The 18,714-nt window shown below is 36.6% G+C and overlaps 1 protein-coding gene across 4 annotated transcripts in view; it reads right to left on the minus strand.

The window, feature by feature from the left end:
- Positions 1-18,714, minus strand: part of MTUS1 (microtubule associated scaffold protein 1) — a 111,010-nt gene that overhangs the window by 21,676 nt on the left and 70,620 nt on the right. For all 4 annotated transcript variants that reach the window (XM_081333118.1, XM_081333117.1, XM_081333115.1 and 1 more), the window contains one exon: positions 5,241-5,455. In XM_081333118.1, coding sequence (XP_081189244.1) covers positions 5,241-5,455 — 215 coding nt within the window. The remainder of the gene's footprint in view (positions 1-5,240; positions 5,456-18,714) is intronic.

Below are 18,714 nucleotides of genomic sequence, written 5' to 3' on the forward strand. Positions count from 1 at the left end.
AAAGCCATGTGCATCAGTTTGTAAGGAGATGTAAAATGCTAATTTAATGCCTTCATTTTTGCAGAATTAGCCTTGTTCACAATCCATACAACTATCTATTACAGTGTAACCTCTGGACAATGCAATGATAAAGGGTATTTTGTTTGAAAGACACTGTGGAAGGGCATGTTCTGCAAATCAAACTAAAGGAGATGCTCATCCCCAGTTAAAGGCAATCATACATTAGCAATGCAATCCCAGACCAATCCCAAACCACTCAGCCTTTCTTTTTCCCCATACCTGGAACTGTTAACTCCCGTATTACTTCCACCTATTTTTTTTACTAAATCTGCTGCTCTTGCTGTAAAGAAATGGGATAGGCTCTTCACATCCTGTCAAGAAGAAAATACCATTCACAGCAGGAATACTTTTCTGAAGGAAACCCAACATTATTCCTATAGCTTCATTGCTATTGGCTCTGTGTTATTATCCAACTTCAACACTAGGAGGCTATAGTGATACTGTATATCATTCTATCATCAGATAAACATATGATAGAAATGGACAGGACAATTCTTCTTCTTTATGTGAAAAAGGCATTATAACATCACATGTAAACAAAGTATATCTGCATTTGTCTAAGATCCTTAAGCTACTACGGATTATGTTTGGTTAGTTTTCTGTTTCTGGGTATGAAAAACACTGAATGTTGTTGTTCCCTTACATAGTAACAAGAAACCTAGGTTGAAATATATGAATTGAAAATGGTGAAACATGCACAAATTGCCTAATTTTAATGACTGCTCTGGCAACCTCTTTTAAAATAACACTAATAAAAAAAACAATCCCAACTACTTCAAGAGACTTACCATTTCTTTCTTGTAGCTAGATAGGAAATTCAAAATGGTTAACTGATCAAATCCAAAGGCATGGCAGAGTTTTGCAAGTGTGCAACCCATGAATTATTGATGAAGTACACACGATGAAAACTGAATAGCTCAATAAATTCATGGGCCTGTAATATTAATCATAGAGGCCTGACACATATAATTTCAAGATTAAAGCCAGATCCATAGTCTTTCTTGATGAAGAGGCTGTTATATATTCCTAAAAGGCTTTTTTAAGGAAGTAAGCATTTACATTTGGACAGTTTTATAGCCACAATTTAATTAAGAGTATGTTTAAGCAACAACAACGGCCCTTCTTCAGTCTTTCCCTTGAGATCAAGGTAATGAAAAGACTATGACATCAAAGTTACCATGACAACAGAAGTGTCACTAATGCTACACTGTGATCTCATTAACTTTCAGTAGAAGATGCAACACTTGTTCTTTTAAAGCAGGGGTATCAAACTCGCAATGTCACGTGATGTGTTGCGACATATCATGACTTTTTTTCCATTGCCAGCAATGGAGTGGGCGCGGTTTCGGCATGACGTATCCGGCCTCTGGGCCGGCAGTTTGACACCCCTGTTTTAAAGATATGGTAAACTTTAAATAACTTTTTCTAGCAACAATTAGTCTTTAAAAAAATGTAACTTTTCCTGAAATTTTTTCTTCTTGACATTCAAATGTTTATTTGTTGATCTCTGTAATAATGGTATCCTGGACAAAATAATATTAAAAATATCTCAGGCATGTTGTCTTTTGTGGAAACTAAACAGATTTACAATGTACAATATTATGATACTGGCATGCTGATTTAAATAAAAAGCTACAACTAGCTTTCAAAACTGAATTGTGACTTATAAAGATGCAACACACTGGTTCCTACATGAAGAAAGCCTTCATGAGATCTTAGCACTAATTGTTTTACCTGCCTCATTTTCACAAATGCAAGAGAAATTACCAGAAATGGATACTATGTAACATTAAGTCAGAAGGAGTTTTAACATGTTTGCCAACTAACAAGTTTGATTAAAAGGCATAATCTTTTCTGAGTTATAGTTTACTTCATTAGAATGACTGATGCAGTATTTAAACTGGTATTTACAGAAATCCAGTGCTTACTCATGCTCAGTCATATACTAAGAAATAATGAGTTTTTACCACCTTGGTTTGCTTTTCTTTGAAGAAGGCCAAGGGAAAATATTTGATTTGAGATTTAGCATGACAAATGTAAAAGTAATGTCTCATTTAATACAGTATAACAGTACAAAACACTCTGCCACTTCCTTCATCTAGGATTTCAACTACCCAATTTAGTCTTAGTGTCTGAAGAATCAACCAAGTCTAACTCAGCTCAGCTTTTTAAGGTCAGCCAAGGCTAACAAGGGGTCATCTACTAGCTGGGTAGGATATATATGTATGGTGGAAAACTGATATACTAGAAATGCATAGTGCATCCTATTCCAAATTTGAGCATTTGGCTTCAAAAGGTGAGTTGTTTCAATAGAAGGCTGCACAGTGTGTGATATTAAGAGCAAAGCACCTGTTTTCTAAGTGTTAAAGTAGCTTTGTCTTCCAGAAGACATACAAAGCTGTTCCAGAAATATGTCCAGTTGTCCATGCATGGGACCACCAATGAAAAAAAGCAGCAGTGCATGCACCCACATCTCCATACAACCAGGGATAGTCTTTGAAATACATACAAGCTTCCTGGGAGACACAGTTGCTTTAATGCTTCAGGTACAGGTGTTTCAATCATACAACTGCAAAGTATGCAACTGCAAAGTATTTCATTTACGATTACAACTAACAAACCATTTAATTATAGTTCTCGGTATTGTTATTAATTATTTGAAAACACCCATGGAAAAATCTCCAAGCTCATATTGTTTTAAAGATACATATGCTGTGAACTAGACTACTTGCAATCACACTGAAATATTCCATGCTCTCAACAGTATATTGTAACATAGATGGCAGCTATTTTCTTTGGAGACTTCAGATGGGCATAGGACAGGGGTAGGCAACCTTGGCTCTTTTATGACTCATGGACTTCAACTCCCAGAATTTCTGAGCCAGCATGGTTGGCTCAGTAATTCTGGGAGTTGAAGTCCACGAGTCATAAAAGAGCCAAGGTTGCCTACCCCTGACATAGGACAACACCTTCTCCAAGTACATTATACTATAACTCCCTGGAGGTATGCCGATTGCTCCTTTCTTTCTAACTCAAAGGAAGCAATCAATATTCCTGAATGTTATGTAGCCATGTTATAAGGCTGGATGAAAACAAATTAAAATCAAATCCAGACAAGACCAAAGTGATGCTGATAAAGAAAATCTGATCTGATTTGTCTTTTGCTTTTTGTAAAGAAAAAGCTGGACTTTTGGGAGTGAGGTGAAATTGTTTTGGAAAGGGTTATAACACGTGTGTCAAACTCGATCACTTCATGTGATATAATGTGACATATTGCGACGTTTTTTGCCTTTGTGGAGCCTGGTGGGCATGGCCTGCATGTGACGCATCTGGCCTGCGGGCGGCCAATTTGACACCCCTGGGTTATAACATTCAAGGTATATTTCTGCAATTTGAGAGCGCTCCTTGTTTCTCATCTGTCACTGGATTTTGTAGTCAGTAGTTGCAACAAGGAATGTGTTGTACAATTATGGCTGAACTGCCAAATACAAACCTCCTTGAATGAGCCAAACATTGTGTTAGTTGTCCATACCTTAGATGACTGTTGCAATATGCTCTATGTTGTATAAACATATCCACAAATTGCTACTGGTTCAAAATACAGAAATATGATTGCTTTATTGAAAAATTTGCACTAGCTGCCAGCTGCATATCAAGAATAATCAAATCTCATTTTTATTTTGTACAACTCAAAATAATGTACATAATGCAACTAAAGTATTCTCTGTTGTTCTATAGTGCCCTAAATGACTCGGAGCCTTAATATCTGCAGAAGTACATCTCTCACGAAGGATCTGCCCAGCTAGTCAGATAAGAAGCCCTTCTGCAGATGCCTTTAATATCACAGATTCAACTTTCAGAAAATGCCTTCTTTTATTGGGTCCCAGGCTCTGGAATGTCCTCTTTAGAGAGATGTGCTTGGTCTCCACAGTGTTTAGGAGATTGGTAAAAATGTAACTTCCATCCTTCCGAGGTAGGTAAAATGAGGACCTAGATTGTTGGGGGCAATAAGCTGACTTTGTAATAATGCCGCTTGGGGGGGGGGGCTGAAAGCCCTAATCAGCAGGCATATACATAGAATGAAGGCTACTGCTAAACCTTGTAAGCCGCCCTGAGTCTTCGGAGAAGGGCGGGATATAAATGGAATAAAAATAAAAATTAAATAAATAAACTCTTTTAACGCTTTATCGTGTACTTAGTTTGGCGTTCTATTTTAATTTTGATTGCAGTAATGCACTTTTGCTTCCATGTTGTATGTTCTTCACTGTGGCAAGTATTTCAACTATCAAATTGCTAGAGAAACAGCATATAAATCCAATAACCAATAATTAAATTATTTTAAGCTATGCTGGCTGGGGAATTCTGGGAGTTCAAGTCCACACATTTTAAATGCTGAGCTTGTCAATCAGAAGATCGGCAGTTTGGCGGGTCGAATCCTGAGTGCCGCGTAACAGAGTGAGCGCCTGTTACTCGTCCCAGCTTCTGCCAACCTAGCAGTTCGAAAGCACATAAAAATGCAAGTAGAAAAATAGGGACCACTACGGTGGGAAGGTAACAGCGTTCCGTGCACCTTTGGCGTCTAGTCATGCCGGCCACATGACCACGGAGACATCCTCGGACAAGCGCTGGCTCTTTGGCTTTGAAACGGAGATGAGCCCCTAGAGTCAGAAACGACTAGCACGCATGTGCGGGGGAACCTTTACCTTTACCTTTTATTCTAAGCCAATGTATGTGGAGTGTAGCAGATTGGGAAAAGTTATTCTAATTTGCACATAGGGTTGCTCCTAATCCACCAGAAGACTGAATAACAGCAACACAGAAGAACCTGGGAAATGTCCCTACCTACTGTACCCACCTCTGGAGGGATAACTGAAAGAGCACGCAGGAATTATCTGCAGTGATTTGGAACTCAGCATTTTCTTTGTAAAATACCTTCCTTGGCAGTTTAAGTAACTACTTAAGTTAACTTAAGTTCAGTCCATGCCGGAATTCCAAGCTTGGCAAGCATGTCTATACAGTAGAGCAATGAAGTGGGATTGGAAGTCAACATCCAGATATCCTTGGAAATGTAATTTGTGCTATTGCACTGTTCATTTAGGCTTCTCATTTAATTTGGAGTTTTTCTTTTGCGTCTAGATTTCAATAAATAAAGCATGTATAAATTTGACATGGAACCTTACCTCAGACTGAAAGTGCTGGATCACAAGAGCTAATACTTCTAATTTCCTATTGCTGTTTGCCAAACATTTCTTCAGCTGCTGGATAATTCCACTTTGGTTTTCACATTTTCTTTTGTATTGTGTCAACTCTTGCGTTTTTGTTTCTGCTTGTACTTCCTTAGAAGTCCTGGTCTGTAGACATGAATTCTTAGGACTCTTCTGTTTACCCTGGCCAACTGGAAAGAGAGGGGGGAAAAAGTTAAATCAGATAATCCAAATTAGCAAGACAAGTGAAAACCACTCACAGCATGTTGCAGCATTCTTTTGAGTTACAAGGAAAATAACTCATAAATTCAATTCTCTAAAGATTAATTATCTGTGTTTATAAGTGTCTCATTAAAATATTTCATTGCTATCTTCTACAATTAATATTCAACACTATCAATTACTTTGATCCCCAAAATCCTATTTTCCCACATTTGTATTTTAAGACATTTACAATAAATATTGGAAAGCCCTTTTGACACACACTAATGCATCTTTAGTGCTGCAATTTCAAATATGGCAAATTGTAGATACACTTTATTCTCTAGACAATACTGCAGGCATACTTGGCAATTTGCAGAGTAAGCATTTTCATGGATGCTTTTATGCTCTTAATGACTTTTATAATTACTGCTTTAATGTTGACATCGAACAGAAGGGTTTCCCATTAAATGTAGTTATTCTCTTTTTTTAAAAAACACAGTATCAGCATTTTATAGTAAAAATAATTGTTTCCAAATAAGCCAGTCATTTTTTTATCTAAAGTTTATTTGTTTTAACTACATTTATATTCCTCCTTTTCTTTTGAGAGCTCAAGGCAACTTACATGTAAGTTTCCGCTCCCTGCCCAAATGTAAGTTACCCTACGCAGTAAACGGGACTAAAAAAAACATCCAGTTAGTTTTATGGTTGAGATTTGTATCTGGGTCTCTCCACCTCATGTCCAACGTTTTAACCACTGCAATGATTTCATAGTTTTATAGAGAAAAATACAGTTCCTGACATCAATGCTATATAGAGCCCATGTAACACTATTACTTATATACAGTACAACATGAATTGTGGAATTGATGATACTATCAAGTCCCTTCCTATAATTTCAAAACTGTATTGTGATTTTATGAACCTTTTCTCTGACAGTTATAAAGCATTCATTATTCACATCAAAGATGCAGCTTATTTGGTAATTGAAGTAACATTTCTAATTGAGGAGATTGCCTGAACTTTATTGTTATCTATCTTACTGAACATTTACTTCCAAATTACTTCCCAAGAAACATTCTTATGAACAACAATAAATTTCATCTTATGTTTTTGGTAAGAGTTTTACACAAGGTTGTGTCTAGACAGGGGGGAAAAAGGGGGACTGCATTTGCAGAATTATTTGAATTGTTATATTCTTATCAACTTTTATCAAATTGTTCATACAAAGTTTGATGCCCAACTATTGTATGGGTACAAATGATATGCAGTTACAGTTTTGTAATCACATTAAAAAAATCAATATAGTTTCAAAAATCCTTGTTTATAACACCCAGTGCAGCACTGAGACTAGATTGTAAGACTTCCCAGGATGGAGATTAGGACTTGGCAATGAATTCGGTTTATATGATTAATGATCATCCTGGCTTCATTCCTCTAATTACAGGGAATGCATTAAATCTATATACGGGATGCTACATTAAAATGTTCCTAGTCAGTCTGTCTCCTGAGTTTCTGCTAAATTGGAATTCGGATAAGGCCTAGAAATTAATCAGGAAATGGATTGGAGATATAGGGGTGCAGTACGAAATGAGCCATATTACAGGTAGTCCTTAGCTTACAATTTAGCCCCAAATTTCTGTTGCTAAGTGAAACATTTGTTAAGTGAACTTTGCCCCATTTTATGAGCTTTGTCACCGTTGTTAAGTAAATCACTGCAGCTGTTAAGTTAGTAACACAGTTGTTAAGTGAATCTGGTTTGCCCATTGACTTTGCTTGTTAGGTGGTCACAGAAGTGGATCACATGACCCCAGGACACTGCAGCGGTCATAAATATGAGTCAGTTGCCAAGTGTCTGAATTTTGGTCACGTGCCCATGGGGGTTGCTGCAATGGTCGTAAGTCACTTTTTTCCAGTGCTGCTCTAACTTCGAATGGTCACTAAGTGAACTGTTGTAATTTGAGGACTACCTGTACAACGTTTCTGCAACTGCTAAGACCAATACAGAGGCTTGCAGCTGCAAAGTGTTTATATTCCCTTAGTTCTATTACAGATATCCTTTTACAAGAGCTCATTTTAACACTAATTTTAACACTAATTTTAACAACTTCCCTTTAATACATTTTCTAGAACTTTCCAGCAATGTCTACATATATGCTGGATGATTGACTCTGTCGATCATATTTTTCAGTTTGTTTTTTTAAATCTGAATGGAGATGACCATTACTTCACCTATTATTAAAGAATTTCCCTAGTCACGGTAAGCAATTTTATATAAGTTATATTATGGCTGACAGAAGCCCCGAATTCATCTATTCCACAGCAAAATGTTGCTATTTAAAAACAAGGATACTCCATGACAAGAGACAGAATGACCACCTGTAGAAATGTTGTTTGTATGTGAAGACTGCTTTAAAATGTTTAAGGCACATTTGTTATACTTAATCTCTGGTTAATGACCATACTACAATTTGAAACAGAAATGCATATGCTTGCAGAAGTGCTATAGCAATCCAAGGATATCAATAAATACCAAAAATAAATTTCAAAGTTGCATTTCCATCCTTTGCTATTGCATGAATCTAAAGCATGTTAAATTAGAAGCATCAAAGGATTATTGCAAAATGGTTGCTTTCATAAAGTTCAAGTTTACATTGCATTAGCCTAGTTAACATCCAATAAGTCCATCCCTAAAATAAATATTTGTCTTTTGTAAGAAACTAATCTTGGGCATCTTAAAACCTGAGCTACTGCAGCAGCACAATTCTATTTTGTCAGATTCTCCATTTAGACAAATTGTCTGAATAACATCTGAGCCAGCGGTGGGATTCAAATATGTGAACAACCGGTTCTCTGTGTGGATGCCACTTCCGGAAGTCCATTCTGGGCCTGGGCAACAAAAAAATTAGCTACTGGTACTGCTGAACTGGTGCAAACTGATCTGAGCCAATTCTGAGACACATTTTGCTACTAAGTAAATTTATATGCACATACATGTATATATTATTTTTTATACAAGTTTTATTGATTTTTTGATATTTACATATACATGTATTTATGAAGCAATATGGTGGTTGGGTAGTCAAAATAACATATAACAAGTTCAGGTTGCATCAAGAAGGATTCCCTCTCTGATTCCATTAATTATCAGATAGTCAAAATAGTCAAATTAATATATTTCTAGTTGTAACCTAGTCAATTAACAAAATTTTCAATATATTTTCACTAATACATATCAATATCCTGTTTTTAAATTTTATCTAATTGCAATAGAATATTCTAGAATAGCCTATAATATAAAAAAGAAAGCTTAATTTTTGGGTGACCCACAATTCCCTATTTCAATAAAGAATAATTCTCTTGTCTACAAAACTTAGATTGTTCATTACAAAACATTCTTATGTTTTACCATTAAAATCTCATTTTCATCTTAACAAATCACCAATTATTAGGAAGATATTTTTTGTCTTAACCGTTCAACAAGTATTAAAATACTATCTTACATCGTCTTAACCATACATCAATTGTTAAAATACTATCTTTTTATATATCATTCCAAATTCTATAATATAGTTCAGAATTATATTCTAAGAGCTTACTTCCCTTACAGATCTAAGACCTAAATGTAAAATCAGTTATATTTTTTTAGAGATTCCCCTTAATCCATTGAAAGGTATTTTTATACTCTATCTTTAGGGATCCCAAAAAAGAAACAAGTTCAGTTTTTTTAAAATCTAACTCTTGCCTTCCTTTTGTGTCAATCAGGCTTTCCTTTTAGCATCTTTAAATTCTCAAATATATCTCCCTTTCTTCCAAAACCCCTTATTTGAATCCAGGAAGAGCATCCAAATGTCAGTTTTGTGAAGAAAATGTCCCCTTTGTAACCCTTGAAGTTTTGCTTTAATAGTTCAGTTTTTGATGATTGATGTAATATAGTTGTCATTAAATCAGGCACGTCTTTTCCTTCTTCCAATTCCATCTGGAATGGGTAGAGAGTAGTAGCTGGTGTAATGGTTGTCATTTGATTAGTTGCATTTTAGTGTTAGTTTCCACTTCTTCTATTTGCTCTTGGATTATTATTTCCTCATTTAAGGTAAGAATTTGATTTGGTGGCTTTAAGTTGTCAGATTTTTCTCGCAATTTGGTTTTAATTTGCTCTGTCATTGCCAAAATCGTGTCCAGTATCAATTTATAACCAAGTGGTGGGATATATTCATCCATTTTGTTGTTATTTGCAGCTAAATCTTCCAAGGTGGCTATTTTAATAATAGTCAAAGATTATCCACCTCCAAGAGTTGTTTTCAGTGCCAGGTGTTCCCACACATATCTTTAAAAGTAATGTCAAGGACAGCTCTGTTTTTCAGTCAGTTCTCATAACAGGAGAAAAAAATCACTTGCTGTACCAAGTTTCACCATAAAATGTCATCAATAGCATATACAATGCAATGTAGAAATTATCTTTTTTTCCAAATTAATATAAAACTTTTGTAACATTAGTCCAATTTTTTTCTTTAATTCACAGCTTAGAGAGGAAATAGGGTAGTAGATCCCCACCAAAAAATAGGAGCTTTTTAGTAAATACAGATAAAATTACTCAGTTCCTTTGCTAAATTACTTGATTTTCTTTAAGGCTTTAAGATTTGTTCCCAAAGTAAATATTCACTGTTTTCTCAAAAAGTGGGTAAAGAAATTTTCAGGAAAAGTCCCACAGGAAAAAAGTTAAGGGAGTAAAAAAGGTAGAGTCTCACCCAGGTCCTCCAGATTGCTTCTTTGTGCTAGGTAGTGCTTTTGGTTTTTGGCAGGGAGCAGCTTAATGATTGGCCATCTTTATGGCCGGTCTCTTCTTCCTTGGGCCAAAGGAGTTCTCCTGGATTCAAGTGGAGGGCTGCCACCCTTCCGCGATCGCAGGGAAGGCCTCCTCATGGTAGTCGCCCCTCAAGGGTGATTTTCGACCCTTTTCAGGGTCCTACGAAAGAGGAAGAACTACGGTAGGAAGCAGACTGTTCCTGTGCGTCCAGAAGCACCGCGCTCGCAAACCGGAAGCCCTAAAGGTTATTATTCATGTTGACTCTATGCTATTTTATGATGAGTGAAAAGATAAATAATGAAACATAATAAATTAAGCTAAAAACTAAATCCAGAATGCTTGCCATACTTATGTTCTGATGATGAATAGATTTCAGAAAAAAAAAGAATTAGAGGCTTTTAAAACAACAAACTTGATCTACACTAACTTTGGATAATGACAATTCAACTACCAATATGAAAGAAATATTTAAAGAATTGAGTAACATTTATACCTGACCCTATTTTGATCCACTTTATGCATTTATTTTATTCATGCATTTATTACAGTAATTTGCAATAATGTACAAATTATCAGATTTAAATTTGTTGAACTCATACTTAAATATTAATAAAAGGTATGATGGGAAACATAACATGTTTTTATAATAAATAAAAATATAACACAGCCAGATTAATCTAAAAGACTGAGTTCAAGTCCTGCTTTAGCCATGAAATCCACAGGGTGACATAGGGTCAGTTATTCTCTCAGCTCAACCCGCCTCACATGGTTGTTGTTGTGTGGAAAATAGAAGAAGGGAGGTGAACATGTTTGCTGCCTTCAGTGATTTGTAAAAATAATAAAGATGGGATTTAAATAAATAATACATAACTTATATAATTAACAGAAGAAAAATATTTTGGGGATTGGTACACCTAGTCACACATTTTAATAAAACTCCAAATACTGTTGCTTGAGTTATTAAATTGTGTTTATAAACTTTCAATGTCATTCAAAGCTGCTCTAATTAGAAATTTAGTGGTTAGGAGGTAAAGAAACTTAGTCATATTCTCATCTTTAATTTGATAGTTGCATCAATTTGCTTATTTTCATCAGGACAATTCCACTGTGAATTATCAAAGGACTCAGGAAGCTTATAAATAAATGAAGCACTGGGGGATATAAAGATGAACTAGTCTGTAACAGAATGTTGGAGGGTCACTATTAGGGTTGATTGTAGCTAGAATTATTACATTCCTAGTGGTTTCATCATCATAATTTTGTCAGCACTCCCTTCCGTACAGTAAACTGTTTCTTCCTAACAAATGCCAACATTTGATTCCAAATATTGCCAAATGTTTGTGATTAGACACTCAGCCCCAAATACGATGAATAATTTTAATCAATACAGTGGAGTTCAGGTGCTACATAGAATTAGTGGGTATTCACCTATTTTACTAGAATTGCCAGTTTTGTGGAAACTGTCCACAGAAATGGGTTGTAAACTATTCCATGAGTTATCAAGTATTCTTGTTGCATCACTCTCACATACTACATTAGAACAGGGATTGCAGAGAAAGTTATTCAAGAATTTGGTGTTCACAAAGTTAATATACAGTATTCAGTAATTAAGAAAGTCAACCTCTTAAAGTATGCTAATTATCCAAGCCCAGAGAAAGAACCCAGAACTGTGTGGATAGATAAAATACGCTTGTATTCTGGTACAAAGTTATAATTCAGTTGTCGCTAAAAATGTGAATGATTGTGGAGTAACTGGGAAAATAATGGAACAGAGATTAGATATAAAGAATCAAAAATTAGAAAAGAACATGGTAGTCTATCCTACAAATGGAAATTCAGCAATGGCAAGAACCTTAATCAAGAATTTTTTGAGATCATTCAAAGGGACTCTCCTCTTATATATGAAGGGTTGGGAAGTCCTTGCATATTCTGTATTTATTTGAAGACCAGCATTAAAGGTACCTAACTGAAGTCTGTGTAATTCTTGCTTTCTTAGCATGCCAGCTATATGATGTTTGACAGGCGGTGACCAATCAAATCAAAAGCTGACAGTAAAATACAATAAGATTATATAGGGATAGCTAGGCAAACATTTTTGTCAATTAAAAGAAATGGTTTTACTTCATGAGAATGTTTGATTAGTTATCCCTGTGTTTCTAATCCTTGATAACTTCAACGTACAGTTTATGGACTTCCAACTCCCAAAATTGCTTACGGTTCTTGCCAACTTTGCCTCATGCACTTTACATCTTAGTACTATACATCTTACAAATATTTGGGGCATCAAAATCTGGAGAAATCTGTTATGTACTAGAATTTCTGAATCAAGACTGATTTGATTCAGACTCATCAAAGCCAAGATCAAATATAAATTTTATGATGCAAGATTAACTGCTTATAAGTATGGGAAGTTTAGATGAGTTCTTTAACTTGCTATCAGTTTAAAGAAAGTGATGAGATTTCAAGTAGAGGGAGCCAGTCTATACAGGAAAAGTGATTAAAAACATAATTATACATGATTTAGGCATAGATGGTGCATCTATTGTTCATGTTCTCAGGCACACTTCCATCTGGCATTGTAATTGAATTAAAAATTTATTATGCACTCTAATATCTACAACTCAGTCAGTCTTAATCCACAAGTTGAAGAGTTCCTTTTCCATATGGTAGCACTACCTACACCAGAATTTCCTAATCTCATGTCTTCCCAATTTCCATATTGGCCTTGCTGGCTATACTATGGGAGCTGAATTCTAACATAAATGGAAGACAAAAGCTGGGATCTTACCCTTTAAAAATGAAACAAATAAGTACTTTAAGTTAACAAAAAATAGCAGTTAAATCCCAGGGTTGCCAAAATGAAGTTTCCTCCTAAATGCCCAAGAGAAAATTATGTTTTTTAATTTAAGTCTTTGGTATTATCAGAATTACAGTAGTTACCTTACCAAAAGCCAAATTTTCTTCATTTTCCTCACTCCAACTGCTAGCACCACACCTGCTAATATTTTCAGCATTCTTGCCCAATAACTGGAATATCTGGTCTTGATCATCTCCAGGAACAGAAATCAAATTGGCAGGAATGTTCTGGCTCTTTACTGCTGTTTGAAACACTTTACTATTAATCAGATTCTGGCTCATATCCTTCATCAATGTGACCAAATCAGCTTGGGTATTTAATCGTATTTCCATTTTCATCCATGCTTCCTTAATCTCTTCAAGTGCATATTTCATTTCCAACTGACCAGATCTAATCTCTTCTTTAATTGACTGCTGTATCTCCTGTAAATCAAAAGTTGTTACCATTCCTCTTCTAGACTCTATCATGGTGTTTTCCTTTTGTTCAGCTTTATATAATTCCTCCTTTGTTTGAGTTCCTCTAAAGGTCACAGCTAAGTCATCCATCATTATGAAAGCATATTTTAGATGCCACCTTCCAAATCTTGTACACAGAATATAGTATTTCTTGAAGAAAAAAATAATCACTTATTGAAACATCGCTATTCAGACATATATCCAGTGCTTTTTTTGTAAAAGAAAAAGGTGCCGGAACTCACACATGTCATACAACCCATCTTGCCTACCCTACAAGGTTCCATTCAAAAAAGGTGCCGGAACTCCGTTCTGAGGGTTCTATGACAAAAAAAAGCCCTGCATATATCTATGGATTTTTTTCAATATACGAATGGAGAGACACTGTGTAGAAGAAGCAATCTTCTCAGTTCCTGAAGTTCAACTTAACTGCAAGTCTTGGCAAGAAAATATCACTGTAATAAATGGATGCCTAACATGGCCACACCCAAACCAATCAAATCCTTTATTTCAGATCTGAAGGATGTCTCTCAAAAGTTAATGTCAGTCATAATACTACTGTGTTCAAGGAGAATATATGTGGGTGTTGTCTTACATGGTAAGTGTCAGTTCTCCCAGGTAAACCAGATAGGAAACAAAACTAATTGTATTTTATTGTAAGGCTACATTAATAAATTCTTGCAAGTCTGAAAATACAAAACTTCCCACCTCAACTTTTAATTATTTGATCCATTAGGCCAGCTCCTTTCTAAGTTACTTTCTTGGACCATTATTCTTGGAGGCTACTGCCTCTCTTGTATGATAGTTGCTAGGCAGCATTTCAAAGGTCATTTCCACATTCCATTACAGGAAGGCATCTTCTTTTAGCAATACTTTATGGACATTCTATAAAGAAAATCCTTTCCACATTTTGAAAAACTATCTGTAAATGTTTTATATAACTCCCTAATTTTCTTCATTTGAATAGATATTTAACTGTATCTTTAAATCAGCTATATGAATTCATTGTTGTTGCTTTACAGGTGGTCCTTGACTTACGACCACAAATGAGATCAACCTATGACCCCCTCTGTTGCTAAGTGAGACATTTGTTAAGTGAGTTTTGTCCACTTTAGGACCTTTCTTGCCATAATTGTTAAGTGAATCACTGCAGTTTTTAAGTTGGTAATACAGTTACTAAATGAATCTGGTTTCCCCATTGACTTTGCTTGTCAGAAGATTACAAAAGGTGATCACATGACCCATCATAAATCTGAGTCAGTTGCCAAGCATTTGAATTTTGATCACATGACCACGGGTGCTGCAACGGTAGTAAGTGTGAAAAACGGTCATAAATCACTTTTTTCAATGTTGTTGTAACTTTGAATGGTTACTAAATGAACTATTATAAGTTGAGGACTATCTGTATTACCAGTACTGGCATTTCACTTAATTTCATCTCAACTCCAGACTAATAAGAAAGCAAAAATGAACAAAATAAACCTGTACTTCCAGCTGTATCAGAAATTATATACTACTAAAACTCTTGTCTGTTTGTAATTCTCTGTTGGATGATAATGGTGCATAATAGGGGAGCAGGTTTTAATCAATGAACCTCAAATGGGCTAATTTTTTTTAAAAAAAAACTGGGACCCATTAATGCATAGGATTAAAATTTGGCAAAGTTGTGGTGGCTTCAGGATTGCCCTCCTGATATGAGCACATGATAATAATTTCCAATGCTCCCTGCCAGCTCCACAGAATGAAAGTCAATGGTAAAGCTGGCAGGAATTAGGAAGTTGCTCCCGTTCTCACTATCCTATCCGTGGTTATTTGATTTCTCTGTTCAGGTAAGGAAATATCTCTGACACTATAGCCCAAAGGGTAATGGGTTGTCTACCATAATATTAAAGACAAAGAACATTTACAATACAACTTTATGTTAGGATTTGCAAGATTAGACTGTTTATGAACTAGATTGGAAAGGAACACATGATACATTATATGCACTCTATAAAATTGTTTCATAGTCTACAAGAGTATTTATTGAGGCAAGGAAAGAGCAGGCACAAAGTTCTGGACAGGCTCAAGGTTGACTCAGCCTTCCATTCTTCCGAGGTAGGTAAAATGAGGACCCAGATTGTTGGGGGCAATTAAGCTGACTTTGTAATAATGCCGCTTGGGGGGGGGGCAAAAGCCCTAATAAGCAGGCATATACATAGAATGAAGGCTATTGCTAAGCACATTGGTTTGTGCTTAGATTGTAAGCCGCCCTGAGTCTTCGGAGAAGGGCGGGATATAAATGGGATTTTTTTAAAAAAACATGCTTTAGGGAGTCTAAACTAGTTTTTGATTAAAAAAATGACTCATTTCAGACATGACAGATATCAGAAACATACTGGAAGCATGGTTGTTTTTTCAAATGCAACAGCCTCTTTATAGTGCAATATTTTTATCTCCAAGTAAAAATGTTATGAATAAGCATCATTATGCAATGTATTCCATCACCTAGAGTACCACAATAATAATAATTTTAAAAGGTTATTGACCACCATCTTCCCATAATTTCTCAAATAACAGTCCAAGAATGTTTTTGACGAGATAGCTAGGATGAAAAGCAGGGGAAAACAGAATCTTTTAAATAGCAGATTAAGTGTATATAGAACAACTTGTTAAGAGTGGAGAAAAGAATCTGAAATGGGACAAGCTGGCAGCCTGCTTACTTACTTTCCATGCACAGCATAACTCAAAAATATTATTTATCTCAGCTGATTCAGGAAGAATTTGTTCATAACAAACAGGATGTAGCCAAGGTGTGTGCACAATAATTACCATCAAGTTTAAAATATGTGTGGGAGTTTTGCATAAAAGCTGTTGCTAGGCATGTAAACAAAGACTTGCAATTCCCTTAAATTATTTTATTTAAAGTATTGAAACAGCATCTTAACTATTGTATTAAAAGGAAAAATAACTTTTAAAATGAGCCTTACAAGTACTATTAGAAATTAATTTTCTTTTTATACTGTTCGATACTTTATAAACATTAAAATACAAAGCTTAGAAAGACTGAACACTCATTTAATTAAGAATGCATTTAGATACACTAGCTTTGGGTCTTGGATTAAATATCTGATGGTTTAATAAGTGGAACTAATGAACTGAGAAACCTGATTTTAAATTTCAAACAATCACAACAAAAATAAAAGCATCTACTACAGTTAGCCTTATAAAATACACGTACAACATAGAATAAACTGCTTTAAAGGATAATTATGAATGTAATGTATGAAATAAAATGGAACCATTTGAACTGTGAAGCAGATCAATATAAAACAAAGAGCAGGATCTGGGAAGGAATCATATAAAGGCAGTATTATATATTGCATGCAATTGCTCCAGAATTGATTGCACAGTGCGGAGTCCCGAGGTGTGCAAGTGCAGTGTAGGTGGGGCAAGGCCGAGCACGGCTCATTGGATGCCCCAGGCTCACATCCAACTTTGGAGTGCTGTGCGAATGCACACACACACACACACACACACACACCCCATTCCAAGCTTGGAGACTTTTAGCTATATCTGAGCTGGCAAACTGCTAATCATGTCTGGCTTCGGGAGAAGGACTTCTCCTTTCCCTGTGGATAAAAGTCCCTAAACTTGGAATGCAATGTGTGCATGTGTGTGTGTGTTTGCCCACGTGCATTCATGCGCTTGGTTGCCAGCAGTTTGGGGAGGCGAGGAGCTTGTGGGGCACTGAGTTTTCCCCACATTGAGTTAGCCGGTGCGACTTGCTCCACGCCAACACAGCCATCTCAAGTCAGCGGAGCTGGGCCAGCTTCACCTACCCGGCCACCCCCAACTGGCCATACTGAGTCAGCCGCACTGAGTAAGAAGTGTTGAGCCAGCCAGTTAAGCCCGCCACCCAGCCATGCCTCCCTAGTCGTAGCAACCTGGCTGTGACAACCCAGCCACGCCTACCCAGCTACGCCCATCTGGCCCTTTGAGGGCAAACATAATGCTGATGCAGCCCTCAATGAAATTGAGTTTGACACCCCTGGTGTAAATCATTCTTTGCTCTGAGAAGAGCTAAATTAAAATATACATGGCATACCAGAAGTCAGGCCCCACAGGCCAATCACAGTATGTAAAATGGCAAGCAGTTTGAACACTTAATGCAATTTATATAATGAACTGTCTATAGGGCCTAATGTTTGTTGTAAAATGGGGCAAAATTCACTTAACTGTCTCTGTATCAATTCTCAGTGTAAAGTGTTATACATTTGATAAGGCACTTTCCCCCTCACTTTTCAAATGATACATACATTTTATTTTTTTATTTATTTATTTAATTCCATTTATAACCCGCCCTTCTCCGAAGACTCAGGGCGGCTTTACAAACTTAGCAGTAGCCTTCATTCTATGTCTATGCCTGCTTATTAGGGCTTTCACACACCCCACGTGGCATTATTACAAAGTCAGCTTATTGCCCCCAACAATTTGGGTCCTCATTTTACCTACCTTGGAAGGATGGAAGGCTGAGTCAACCTTGAGCCTGGTGGGATGTGAACCTGCACTAATTGCAGGCAGCTGGTGTTACTTAAGGAGGCATTAGCCCACTGCTCCACCAAGGCTCTTTAACATTTTAACATCTAATTTACCTTTACACCCTTTCTTTCCAAGGATTTAATTTCAGATTATACAGTAGGGCTGCAGGGATCGGTCCACATCAGAGTTTCCCAGCCTTTCAGGGTTGGCAGCCCAGAGTGGGGGGAAGAGAGAAAGAAGGGATGGTTTTGTGGAGGGGTGTGAACATACGTGTGCGTGTGTGCATGAACATCCACTGCTCAAGTGAGTGCTCGGGCGAGTGGGGCCACAAATATCTGTGACACTCACACAAGTGAGCCCACGAATGCCTGTGATGCTTGCAGCAATGCTCACACGAGTGGGGCCGCGAATGCCCACGAGTGGAGTCGTGAATGCCTGTGATGCTTGCACAAGTAGGGCCATGAACACCCGTAAAGCTCACATGAATGGGATTGCAAATGCCTGCAATGCTCGTGCAAGTGGGGCCACAAATGCCCCTGATGCTCATGTGAGTGGGGCTGTACACATGTGCACACATGCACCAGCCAGCCACTCATGCGGCCCAGTAGTGGG

Source organism: Vipera berus, assembly GCF_964194415.1.
Source record: "Vipera berus genome assembly, chromosome: 7".
Lineage (NCBI taxonomy): Eukaryota > Metazoa > Chordata > Lepidosauria > Squamata > Viperidae > Vipera > Vipera berus.